At 40.3% G+C, this 12,283-nt stretch overlaps 1 protein-coding gene across 11 annotated transcripts in view; it reads right to left on the minus strand.

The window, feature by feature from the left end:
* Positions 1-12,283, minus strand: part of plecb (plectin b) — a 142,441-nt gene that overhangs the window by 97,019 nt on the left and 33,139 nt on the right. For 2 of the 11 annotated variants that reach the window (XM_055013424.1, XM_055013423.1), the window contains exon 1: positions 5,085-5,385. The exons of the other annotated variants lie outside the window; for them this stretch is intronic. In XM_055013424.1, coding sequence (XP_054869399.1) covers positions 5,085-5,370 — 286 coding nt within the window. In that variant the 5' untranslated portion in view covers positions 5,371-5,385. Of the gene's footprint in view, positions 1-5,084; positions 5,386-12,283 lie in introns of those variants that run through there. 11 annotated transcript variants of the gene reach the window in all.

A 12,283-nucleotide genomic window follows, 5' to 3' on the forward strand; every position in this document is an offset into this window, starting at 1 on the left:
GGCAGAATAAACTAATCACCCATGTTCATTTCCAGTAAAACTAGACAGGTTCTAAGACTTTTTTTTCAGTTGCTGTGTGTGTGTTTGTGTTTTCATTAGTGTTAGTTTCATTATGATATGTCACCGAAACGTGGCCAGCAAAGAGACGTCAGTGCTGTGTATCAGCCTTTGTATAGGAGGGAAAATCCTGAATTCATCTCTCAGCTGTGTGATAATAAAACATTCAGCTGCAAAACCAGCCATTAGGATCTCAACCTAAAGGTCTTGCATGAGGGAAAAACTAGAACTATAGCAGCTACTGATGATTAGATCTAAAATAACACTGCATAGCTCACACCATAAACATGCATACCAACACACACTGGTACAGAAGCAGGTGTGTACACATCAGACAGACACAATCATTGTGCACGTCTTCCTACTTCACACACACATACACGCACTTCGCATGCCACCATAAAGTGCGGCATTGCAAGGTAAGCAAACTCCGAGGACGTACTACCTCTCACTCTGTTGTCAAATGAGAATGTATTCATCATTATCCCATGCTGTGGCGCCTCCTCATGTCTGGCAGCAAACGCCGGACTGAAACTATCCTGAATGCAAACAGTGTTCTCTGTAATCAGCAAACTACTCTAGCCAGTTTGTTTCTGCTGCTGCTCGTCGTTCATGTGAAGCTCAGAGAGGATCTTCAAAGAATGTTCAGATCTGTAAACGCTGACACGACAACATGTGATTATGGGAAAATGATAACCCCACACACTACTGATGACACTCTGTGCACAGCGTTCCCTTCAAAACGTTCAACATCTTTTCTATTTGTACTGCAAAGTGGGGCACAAAATCCAAAGAAACATCAGTGGAAATGTGGGGATGGTGTGACCAATCCAAAGGAACAAAGACAGCCGCTCTCTGAGGTTTGATGTCAACAACAAAAGGAAAGCTGGAAAATCTCCCAATGCAGTTCTGTTCCGTCCATTACACTATAAGTCTACTTGAACCTACTTGCACTCCTGCCTCTGTTGACCTCACCTCACACCAGACGTGACAAACTGTCCAGAATGTCACCTTTGCCACCGGCTTTTCTGGTCAGGAAACAGAGGTATGGCCAAGTGAGACAGACGGAAACAGAGTCTACGTTAGAGGGGATGTAGTCCATCAGCGGCACAGAAACAAGGAAATGAAGGCAGGGGTGTTTCTGAGTAGTAAATCCCAGAATACATACAAACAAGTCAGGGAATTCCCTCTGACTGATTCTACGAGTGTGTTTGTGGTGGACATGTCTGAGTGTCAGGACTTCACACTATAAAGATTAGATTTCCTTTAACAATGAACAAAGACAGAAGAAGGGGATCTTTTCCAACCCTCCAAAAGTTTACTATTACTTTCAGTCTGTCCCTGAAGACAAGAACATAGTGAAACTAATATTTTATCTCTGAACAACTGTCACCAGGTTACAGTGCTGTGTTTTAGCAGGCTGAAAGATTGAAAGATAAAAGAATCTAAATTTCCTCTTTTCTCAAACATGCAAGATTTACATACACATTTACAAAACCAAGGACATTTCCTGTGTAATAAAAGTTTCTTCCAGACAATAGAGAGAAGGGCTTAGTAGACCACTTAAGGACCTCACCCTATTTTCACTTTACTGTCGCCGTTTTCAACTGACTAAGGGACAATAAACGTGTTCATGTGTTTGACTACAGTGTTTGATCAGCAGTAAATACATTTAGGAAAGGCCTGAATGAACTCTAGCTTACATCAGTATGTATGGAAGCATGAGTGGGTATTTTACTGTATTTTGCTCTCACACATTGAGCAAGACAGATATTGTTAAAGGAATGTGTTGAAGTCCATTGTGTACCATTTTCATTCAAACAGATGTCAGAATTCTTTACCTAAAAGTGATCCTGACTAACGCAGGCAGGGCTGTTTCTCCCTATAAATGAGCTATATAATAAAGCTTGGCAATTACTATAATTATCAAGATTTCTACAAAAAAAAAATTCTTAAAAAATTGCTTTTCAAAGCCTGGTGTGTAGTAGGTTCAGCCTGGTGCTGCATCACCTCCATCAGTTGTATCACTGGCTGGTAAGGTTGGATCTACCCATAAAGTAGGGCGATAACAGCAGTGCAGCCATGTATACCAGCAGCTCACTGGTTGATTTCCAGTTTGGCATCAGATTTTGAACCATGGCAACACTAAACAAATGTACACGATCAGGTTATATTTTGCTTTAATTTGATTTCCTACAGTAACTTTCTGATGAAGAACAGCAGTGAGCTACACAAGAACCTACAGAAAACTTCTCATCTGTCTTGTCTCATTACTGAATAGTAGACTTTTGCTATGCAGCCACCTTGTCTGCATTCTTTACTGTGATAGGGAGCAGCAATCCCAGTAAGCAAAGGGTTTAGTAGTGCAGATTAATTATGTCATTGTTTGCAACTAAGTACTCACCCTTCCTCAATTCGCTTAATGTCTTCACCATCAATAATCTCCACTGACACTGGAGACTTTTGGAGAATACACAAGTAGCTTATTTGCTCTCTAGTTTGTATCGAAAGCTATGATGTAATCTATCTTACACACTGGTAATAAATTAAGTCTTCAAAAACAGTTTCCTAAAGTCTGGAGGTCACAGAATGGCATATACTATGGAATTTAATTAATCAGAACTTTTCAGAAACAAATGCACGCCCACAACAGAGCAGACAAGATGTTGAAGTGTTTTTGTCGTAGTGCAGGTGCAGGTTGACAGCAGGCTGCTATGGCTCTCATACTAATGCACACTGTGGCTATCTGTCATGAGTTAAAACAGGGGATTTTATAGGACAGCAGATCTCCCCTCAGGAAGTGCAATCGAGACTGAAATCGATCCAGGGATCAGATGGAGAGAAGCAGAGAGGCAGAAGGGGAGAGACTTCAGGAGAGATCACATCAATTACACCCCCCGAACATCTGACAGCTTTCCTGGAATCACAGCCTCATTTTCCCCTCTGATACTGAACCTGAACAGGCCTGTTTTCCTCTACAACAACATGATCTCACTAAATATCTGCATACTGCAGATTAAAAACTCTGATGAATAGATTTCACACAACTGAGGTGCTCTAGACATCAGTCTCTAGAAGTCCCTGTCCAAGTTTTGCACTGTAGTGAGATCTAATAAACGGTTTCCTATTAGTGTAGCTGTGTGAAGACTCACACTCACTGTCTACAGAAGGGACCAGACAGTGACACAACTCTAACTACATAAAGATTTATCCTGGGACACTGATGAAATCCAGAGCTCAGAAGTTCGCTTAATCCAACACCTCCCGTTTCTGATGCTTTAATCATAAATAGTGTCTGTAAAATCATGCTTGAACACAAATAACAACATATGGGAGACTGCTTCCAGGGGTCAGCTTTGTTTTGAGTCAGCACGAATGTTACCACCTTAGCCCACCATCATTATTCACCTCTGACAGCTAGCACCCTGACCACCACCACTACTCCACCCCACAGAGCTGGGGAGTGGCATCACGACTCCATCAGGTCACATTTCCTCTGGCTTTGGACCTTTCTTTTGATTTGATTGAATTTAAAGAATATAGGGATGCTAAACTCCGATTTTAGATTAATGCACAGCTATTTTTTTCTCAGTTAACTTGATGTTTTTGTTTGGTCTTTAAAGCATAAACAGTGGAAAATGGTAGTCACAATAACCCTCAACAACAAGGTGACTGGTTTTCTCACACCAACCGTCCTATAAACAAATATCTTCAATTCACTGCAATGCAATGAAGAGAAGCAACCAATCTTTCAGTTTTATAAATGTAGAAATACTTATAACTGTAATATTTTACAATAAAATCTGGGGTATTTTCAGAAACAGTCCAAATGCTATAATGCTGCATTTTGTATTTAATCTGAATACTTTATTGTGCATTTTCAACATTTTAAACCACCAGCTCCTATTGCACATCAGCCCTCATTGTTTGCATTGCTTCTAACAAAATTGCATTCTAGTGTTCTTTGCCTTACAGCCGAAGGGTTCCTGAGAAATACTTTCATAATTCCTTAGGCTGCACTGTAAATTGTTGCTGTAATGCCTATAAATCTATAGACTATAGAGTACAAACAAACAGGATGTGACTTGCTTTCCCTATTTGACTGGTGTCTGCCTGCTTCTGTACTCTAGACATTTATACTTGTTTAAAGACATAAGAGATATGTCTATATTTTTAGGTTACACTTGCAACATTCATCGAAAACAGTGCTTATTAGCAAATCTATATTATCTCTTACTTCGTGGTCTTCCTCACAGTTGTTATTATCTGGGTAGGAGAGCAACAAGTCGTTCATAGTTTACAACAGTAACCCATTCCTAACATTCTCCTGTTAGAGCTATGTCACCCACCAGTTACTGACAACAGAAACTACAAGCAGCACGTGTGCAGAACTGGTTCTGAAAGGTGAAACTTGGCAGATCACAGGTTGAAAAGAGAGCAGGAACATTTACTGGAAAAATTACTGAAGAAAAATGAATGCAAAAATATATGCTAAAGAAAACTGACACATCATTGTTGTTACTTAGAATGAAGTGACTTTGTGCTGCATCTCTCAAGGTAAATTACAGGCTGCACATTCATTAGGCACAATTTCCCCACCGATTTAGGAGAAGGTAAAAGGAAAGGTGATAGTCCGACTTTACATGGCAGGTTTGCATTGCAAATACAAGGATTTGGTGTACCTCAATTGAAGTACCAACATGCTTTACGCCTTCATTATTTGTCCGTTTACTCCGGCTGGAACACAGTGACACATTTCTCTGTGCCAACAGTGGTAGACAGAAATCTAGAATGCCACTTTAACATGGGTAAGTTAAGTCAAGTAAATTTTAGTTTAATACATGATTGTGAGCACGGAGTTAAAGCTGTCTGAGCTGGTGAATATTCTGAGCTTCCACTGCTTTTCAAACAATGCCTGTGCCGGACACCCCTCCCTTCCTATAGAGACACAATAACACAATAAAATGTCAGCCTCATTCTTTGCTGTTTGGCTTGCTAATTTCAATAAAAAGCAGAATATAAAATACCTTTCAGAGAAGTAATCTCATTTTGGATAGACCTGGGGCTGTCCATTGGCACTTTTTGGCTTCCGATGACAATAAAAGCTGCAAATGTTGATGAAGATTCAAAAGTTTTGGCCTCCTTCTTCTCAGATGATGACAGAACTGATGCCTTGTCTGAACAGATTCCTGTGTCAGAAGTTCTTGCAGTGCTGAGTCTTTTTGCCTCTCTTTGACCACTTTCCTGCTCTGTCTGCCACTGCAGGTCTGCTGACTGGGGCTCTCCTCTGTTTTGGTTCCTGTGATACACCATGTGCACACACACACTCACACACACACACACACACACAGACACACACACACACACACACACACTCGTTTACAGTCACGCACACAGACAAACACTCAGTGTGTGCAGTAATGTGTGCGCACGGTGCAAAGCTCCTCCCATGGACCCGCCTCTTCTTCCTCCACCTCCTGTTTCACCTAAAACTGGCTTTTCAGTCACTATAAACGGAGCCAATCACTGACACAAAACAGCCAATCAGGATGCAGAGTAGATTACCCATCAATAGCGTACTTTAAGAGGCTGACGTATAGGAAGGAGTGTGTAGAGGATGCAGATATCCAGAGAGCTGAGGGTGGAAGCAAGCTCAAGGAAAAAAGGATGATGTTGAGCATGTTTGTACTTGATGGTTAAGGCTTCGGATAGCATTATGTCGATAGCTGTCCTCACAAAAGGTCCCTATACTGGCATGTATATGTGTGTGTGCGCCACTGCAGAGAAACAGAATCCCAGAACCACACCCACATCCATGCAGTAAATCCCAGGATTAGCCTCCTGCTTACAGACCAACCACAAACATGTGAACAACTCTGTTTACACAGCTACCTGGGTTTGTCTGTGACACAAACTAATATTACAGCAATATATAGTGTTAGAGCTGGACACAAAATACAAAAGAAACTCTGTAAAAAATGAGAAAATTGTCAAATACATCTTTCAGCTAGGACCAGCAACGTAAACATAAATATTTCAGACATGCTTGATCAATAAGGAGCAAATATAAACTACCGCTCAAAAGTTTGGGTCACTTAGAAACATTCTTATTTTTGAAAGAAAAGCTGTTTTTTTTTCAATGAAGGTAACATTAAATGAATGATAAATCCAGTGTAGACATTGTTAATGTGATAAATGACTATTCTAGCTGGAAACAGCTGATTTTTAATGGAATATCTCCATAGGGGTACAGAGGAACATTTCCAGCAACCATCACTCCTGTGTTCTAATGCTACATTGTGTTAGCTAATGGTGTTGAAAGGCTCATTGATGACTAGAAAACTCTTGTGCAGTTATGTTAGTAGATGAATAAAAGTGTGAGTTTTCATGGAAAACATGAAATTGTCTGAGTGACTCCAACGTTTTGAAGAGTAGTGTAAATCCTGATTACTTCAGGATTAAATACTAAACTGAAGTTGTTTGTCCACCATGACACAAAACACCAAAGGTAGCAGAACTATAACTGCTCGTACAATTTCATATCTGCAGGCATGCTAAAAATGCAATAAAGTGAGCAGCGTTCCTCCTTCTGTGCTCACAGGGAATATGTGATACATCTCAGGCTAACAGTGACGTCATTCATAGCTTCTAGTCTGCCAAATATCTTGTCCTCTCTGATAAAGATGTAGAATTACATGAAGCAACAGGAGATATTCTCAGAAGAAAATCTCCATAGAAGAAAAACTGTTTAAATCTGGGTTCCAAATTGCAGATCTACTGCAGTTACTAGAGCCAAATGTACAGTTCTCAAGACATTAATTATTTCCTGAAGTCTGCTGAAAAGCTTTTGATGTCAGCATGACACTGATGATAGACAAACTTGGCTCTGTCCTTAAACAATCTGTGCTTCATGTGAATAAATTCTGAACTACTGCTATTCTTTGCTGTCACTATCTGGGCTTACTTGCATTTTAGCTTTTATATCAACCTAACAAAAGAGGCCTGGTCAACCAAGTAGCACAGGCTGCAAAAGCCACAGGAGATGGATTAAACTGTACCAAATTAATACGGAACACAATAAATGATGGCAAATCAATCTGTCCACTAATAATCGGTTTGCCTCCGTCTCAGCTCAGACAGCAGGCTGCCTGGTTGCAGAGCTATTATTTGATTATTTGATTCAGCTCTTGTATGGCCTCTTGTACATAATAAGGGACGTCTGGAGGAAATGACTGGCACATTTTTGGCAGTGAGGGAAAATGGAAGTCTTGCTGTTCTGCTCTGTCAAGGAGAATTCAATCATGTGTGTGTATAAATGTGTGTGTGTTTTGAAGTGTAAAGCTCTTGGAAGTGGTTGCGGCAGCCATGTCTGATTACCTCTTGAGTATTTGTTTTTATACAACAGACACACACACACACACACACACACACACACACACACACACACACAATCACTGTGTACGAATGCACAGATGGACCCAGCTGTGTGTTTTTGTGCGTTAAGTGTTGTGACTGCTTGCTTTGGCTGACATGAGTAGCCCTCTGGACCTGTGCCCGTCCAACTCTTTCCATGCCCGACTCTTGTCACTGTGACATGTTCCATTAACAACAGCCAGACAACACAACAATAGGATGTACACTGGGAATTAGTTTACTACAGACCCTAAAAGTACTTCATTCAGTGCATAAACCAATCAATGTGAATTACTTGGGTTTCTTTTTCGTCTTTTGTCTCTCAGATAAGCAGAAACTGCTAAATTACGCATTTTGTGGACACAATTTCAACAAAAAACAACAAAAAATGAAGTATTTCTAATCCTAGATTTGAAAAAGAAAAAATTCAACAGCTGTTGTTTATCAAAGAAATGCAGGCATCTGTGGAATCATGCATCGACTGTTCTGCACTGGATAAACTATTATATGTTGCACTCATAAGCAACACTTCATTAAAAAATTAAGTTATCTAGGGAGCAAATGAATCTACATTTCAATTCAAAATTAAACAAAAAGCAGCTATAAAACAGGAAAGAAAAATTAGGAAATCATGCAGTACAGCAAAATGACATTTATAGAGGTAAGCTAATGTTCTCAAACATTATCAAGGCCTGTCCATTGAAAACTAATCTAGATGTCTTCAGTTTCTGCTGATTAAATCCAAACCACAGCTAAGCATAATAGCCACATAACTAAAACTAATATACCATTAAGATTCTTATCAAAAGACAAAAGATAAATAAAGTTAAACACGCATGATATAATATCTACCACTAGAGGGTCCATCAGTCGAAACACTAACAAAAGATGCAGTTTAAATGTGTCATGAAATAGCAAGTCGCCATAGGAGTTCAACATGGTTGGCAATGAAAATCTATCTGACATGGACTGACAAAAAGTTATGGACAAACAAACATTGTTATTTAGTTAGATACAAAGCAAAATACCACTCTCATATCCATTTATCCACAGGGACTAAAATTTACCCATGAATACCTTTTATATCTCAAATATTCATATGTTATTTCACATTTGCAAAGAAATAACATGTTGCGGTTCTATGTAGGTGCCCATTGGCAGGCTACCAGCAGACACAGCCAGGCTAGCTGTTTCTCCTACTTTTGCTCTTTGTGCTAGTGTAAGTTAAGCAAATGCTAAGGATGGGGTTTTTGTCCTGCAAAGCGAAGAACGTAGTAGTAGTCTTCTACCCTCTCAACACAGAAGGAAATAAGGACTCTTCTTTAAGGTGCATGGGACATCTACATGTGTTGTGCTATTTGTAATTACAGCTAGTGCACTTAAGTACCACAAGTGTTTAGTCTAAATATAAATCTTGGTAAGCATCTGAACCTGGGAAGCTACACTCTTATCAAATCAGGAAATGAGCAATATGTGATTGTGTGTTTGAGTTCTCAGCATGACTTACATCTATTTGCTTAGCAATTAACTGATTTTGTTGTGGTGCGACAGATTTGCCCCACAATAACACATGGTCTGCAGCTGGAAAGCCAATCACAGATAATGATTCTAATTGCAAGAGTACATTCTGCAGCTGGAGTGAAGAATGGAAGCTTAATGCCAGACTTCTAATGTAAAGCAACGGACAGTTTGGATTGCAAAACAGCTTTAGTTTAAACTAAACAAGTCTTTTCTACGTCTAAGACGGCTGCATGTTGTTCAGTGTTGATTTTACCAAAATCATTGTAAGACTTTTACTTTTTGGCTGACATTTCAATAATGCAGACATGGTTCTCTGGTATTCTTTGTAAATGTTTTACAGAGATGTAAAAACAAAGCGTAGGCCTGCAGCTGCTCATACAGTTACATGCTGCAACAAACAGCCTCCAATGTCAAACACCAACTCTTCAGCCGGCCAAGGTCGCCGGGATGAATCTTTCAGCCACGAACACTGTTTCATAACTGGGTCTTGGGAGGAATGAGAGTTATGAGGAGCAGGGCTTTTGTCATGCTAGCTCTGTCTGAGCTGGAGTTATTTGCTTCTGAACAGCTTGTAAGTCCAGCGCAGACTTATAGCAGGATCCTGCCAATCTACACAAGGGTTTATTAGTCGACAGGCAGCCTGTAAATTGCTGGGGTTTATTTGCTAAAGCCTGCTAAGGGAATCTTTTCTCATCCCCACACTAACAGTCAAAGTCTATGATGAGTTTATTGTTGCAAGGCATGCCAACTAGATTACGTCTCCTGCTCAAAAGATGCCTGTCCTTCATTGTGTTGCCTTTTTCAGCAGTCAGAGAAATAGAACTAAATACGTGCTATCTGATATGATGTTCTCTATCAGGAAAAATTAAAACTATATTTAGGAAATCACAGTAAATGAAAAACATAAATATATGTATTAAACAACTATAGTGCTGGTTAAAAAAACAAATCAAACCTCATTACACATACTGGTCATTGTAGGCTTACTTATTACTCCACTAAAGAGGCGGAGCCTCACCAGAATTATGTGACGATCGGCGTTAGTTTGTCTGTCTGTCTGTTAGCAACATTACTCAAAAACTGATTTGGATGAAATTTTCAGGGAAAGTCAAAAAATGTGAGCGTGTTTCTGAGTCTGATCAGTTCCCGCCACCCGCTATATAGTTAGGTCATGGTATCCGTACATAACGTACACATGCATAACACATGTCTGTGCTCAGTGTAAGGTCATTTTGTTTGTGTGTACATCTACATTAAATGACCACATTCTATGGTGCCATGATTTCTGCCACGAATTTTTTCAAGATTTCAGTCGTCGGAAATGATACGACTGAGCAGTTATGGTGAAGTACTGCGCTCTCTGAGTGCTTTTCTTGTTTTCTGTGTGACATCATTTTTGCTGGCTTTAAATTTGGCATTATATTCTTACAGACATACCATGAGTGGTCCCATCAGGTGTAAAAGCAAAAATGTGTATATCTGCTTTAAATTGCCATCTTAATGTGTACCCTGATTTTTCCAGCATATGGTGCAGACTTTGCAGAATATTTCCTCTGAAATATTCATGATGTTTCTCTCAGATCTGCAAAGAAATAAGTGATGGAAACAGCTGTGGGAAGACTGCAAAAAAAGAGAACTAATGGGTAAAAGTTCAAATCCAGCATACACACTTTTCACCATTGGACACCTGTCCAATCAAAATTCCAAAAGGTGTCATGTTCCAGTTCTGCTGTCAGAAATGTGGTTTTAGACACTGTTAAATGATCTGAAAAGCACTTGCTATAGTGATGCCAAGGCTGAGACATAAAGAGGATTTTTCCTGGATTTGCATCTATCTGTGCTATGGCAACAGACACTGGAAAAAGTAGCTACAGCTTGAAGAATAAACTACTATAAATTGACACACAAATATAACCTGCCGTTATAGCTGCCCTGTAGCAAAGCGGTTGGACATCCTCCACTGATCAGAATAAACAAACACTTGCACGGCTTGTGTTTCTTGGCAACAAAAGTAGGAGTGACTGTGTGGATTCAAAGCAGCAAATGGACAACTTGTTGAAGGGTAACAAACTACCAATGCCACATTTCAGATTGCATAATTGTGCCAGTTTCTGTCTCTGTGATGTATCACAGTTCTGTACAAAACTGCTGTACTGAACCTAATTGTTGATACTCTTCACCTCGGAGTGTTTCATAGTCCTGCTGGCTCTCAGCTCGGTAGCTCACAGCCTCTCTGCTCCATCTACATCAGACTGGCAGCCCTGCTGTGGACATCCAGACAAAACATTCCTTCTGTCTGAGGTCACCCAGCCACTCAAATCTCCGGCCCAATGTAGCGGCTTAGAGCCCCGGGCAGCAGTCAGCAGGAGACCAGCCTCCCCATGGAGAGAAACAGTCTGTGTGTTAGTCTGTGATAAAATAGTTAAGCCATCAGAGGGAAAATGGCAAATCAGAGTCTTTCATTACAGGACGTTGTGTTTTGTGAAGGGAAAGAAAAATCTGTAGGCAGAGAAACTACGTCAGTGTAATTTACTCACCTCAACGACAGATTGCACTGAATTTATGTAAAACTGTCTTATAGCTTACAGAATTGTCATCTTTATGTTGGATTTTATAGTTCCATGTGTTGTATGTATATATAGACAAAGCTGAAAAACACTAGAGGTAGAGGAGAGGTTTTTTGTTTGTTTTTTTTTGCTTGCCGTGTTGACAGGCAAACAACCTGCAGCTGTTATAATCTCTACAGGGAGGCTGATTTTCCGACCGTACTGTTACACGCAAGACTGCTGAGGAATTCTGTGAATTGAGACAGACGGGAAACAAGGCACAGAACAAATGACCCCTGCAGGTTTCCTCCTGTGCTCCACCCTAAAAAGACAAGAGATCATGTCTCACGTGGGCCTTCCAGTGGTGATATTTCACTCCTTAATAAAGTGTCTCCAGTTCTGCGATTTGGATAAATGACAGCAGAGAGGCGAACACCCAAAGCTTCTGCTCTGAGTCACATCCTATTTGTAGAAGGGAGGAAAAGAGGGCATGATTTCAATGAAAAACTCCAAGCTGTGGACATGGAGCAGAGTGGGGCTTCCCAGAGGTCCCCCACCCACACTCTGACTCACTGGCTTCAACTCAGACCCAGTTTGCTGCAGCTGGACCGAGACCATCACCACAGAGATGCTGTCATTTCAGCTTTATTTAGACTCCATCATCAGCTACTGAAGAGAGAGGAGGCTAATCCACACTTTGATTAAAGATCATCCTGGAATCCGCGTACTGACCTCAAATATGGAAC

Source organism: Amphiprion ocellaris, chromosome 9, assembly GCF_022539595.1.
Source record: "Amphiprion ocellaris isolate individual 3 ecotype Okinawa chromosome 9, ASM2253959v1, whole genome shotgun sequence".
NCBI classification, from domain to species: domain Eukaryota; kingdom Metazoa; phylum Chordata; class Actinopteri; family Pomacentridae; genus Amphiprion; species Amphiprion ocellaris.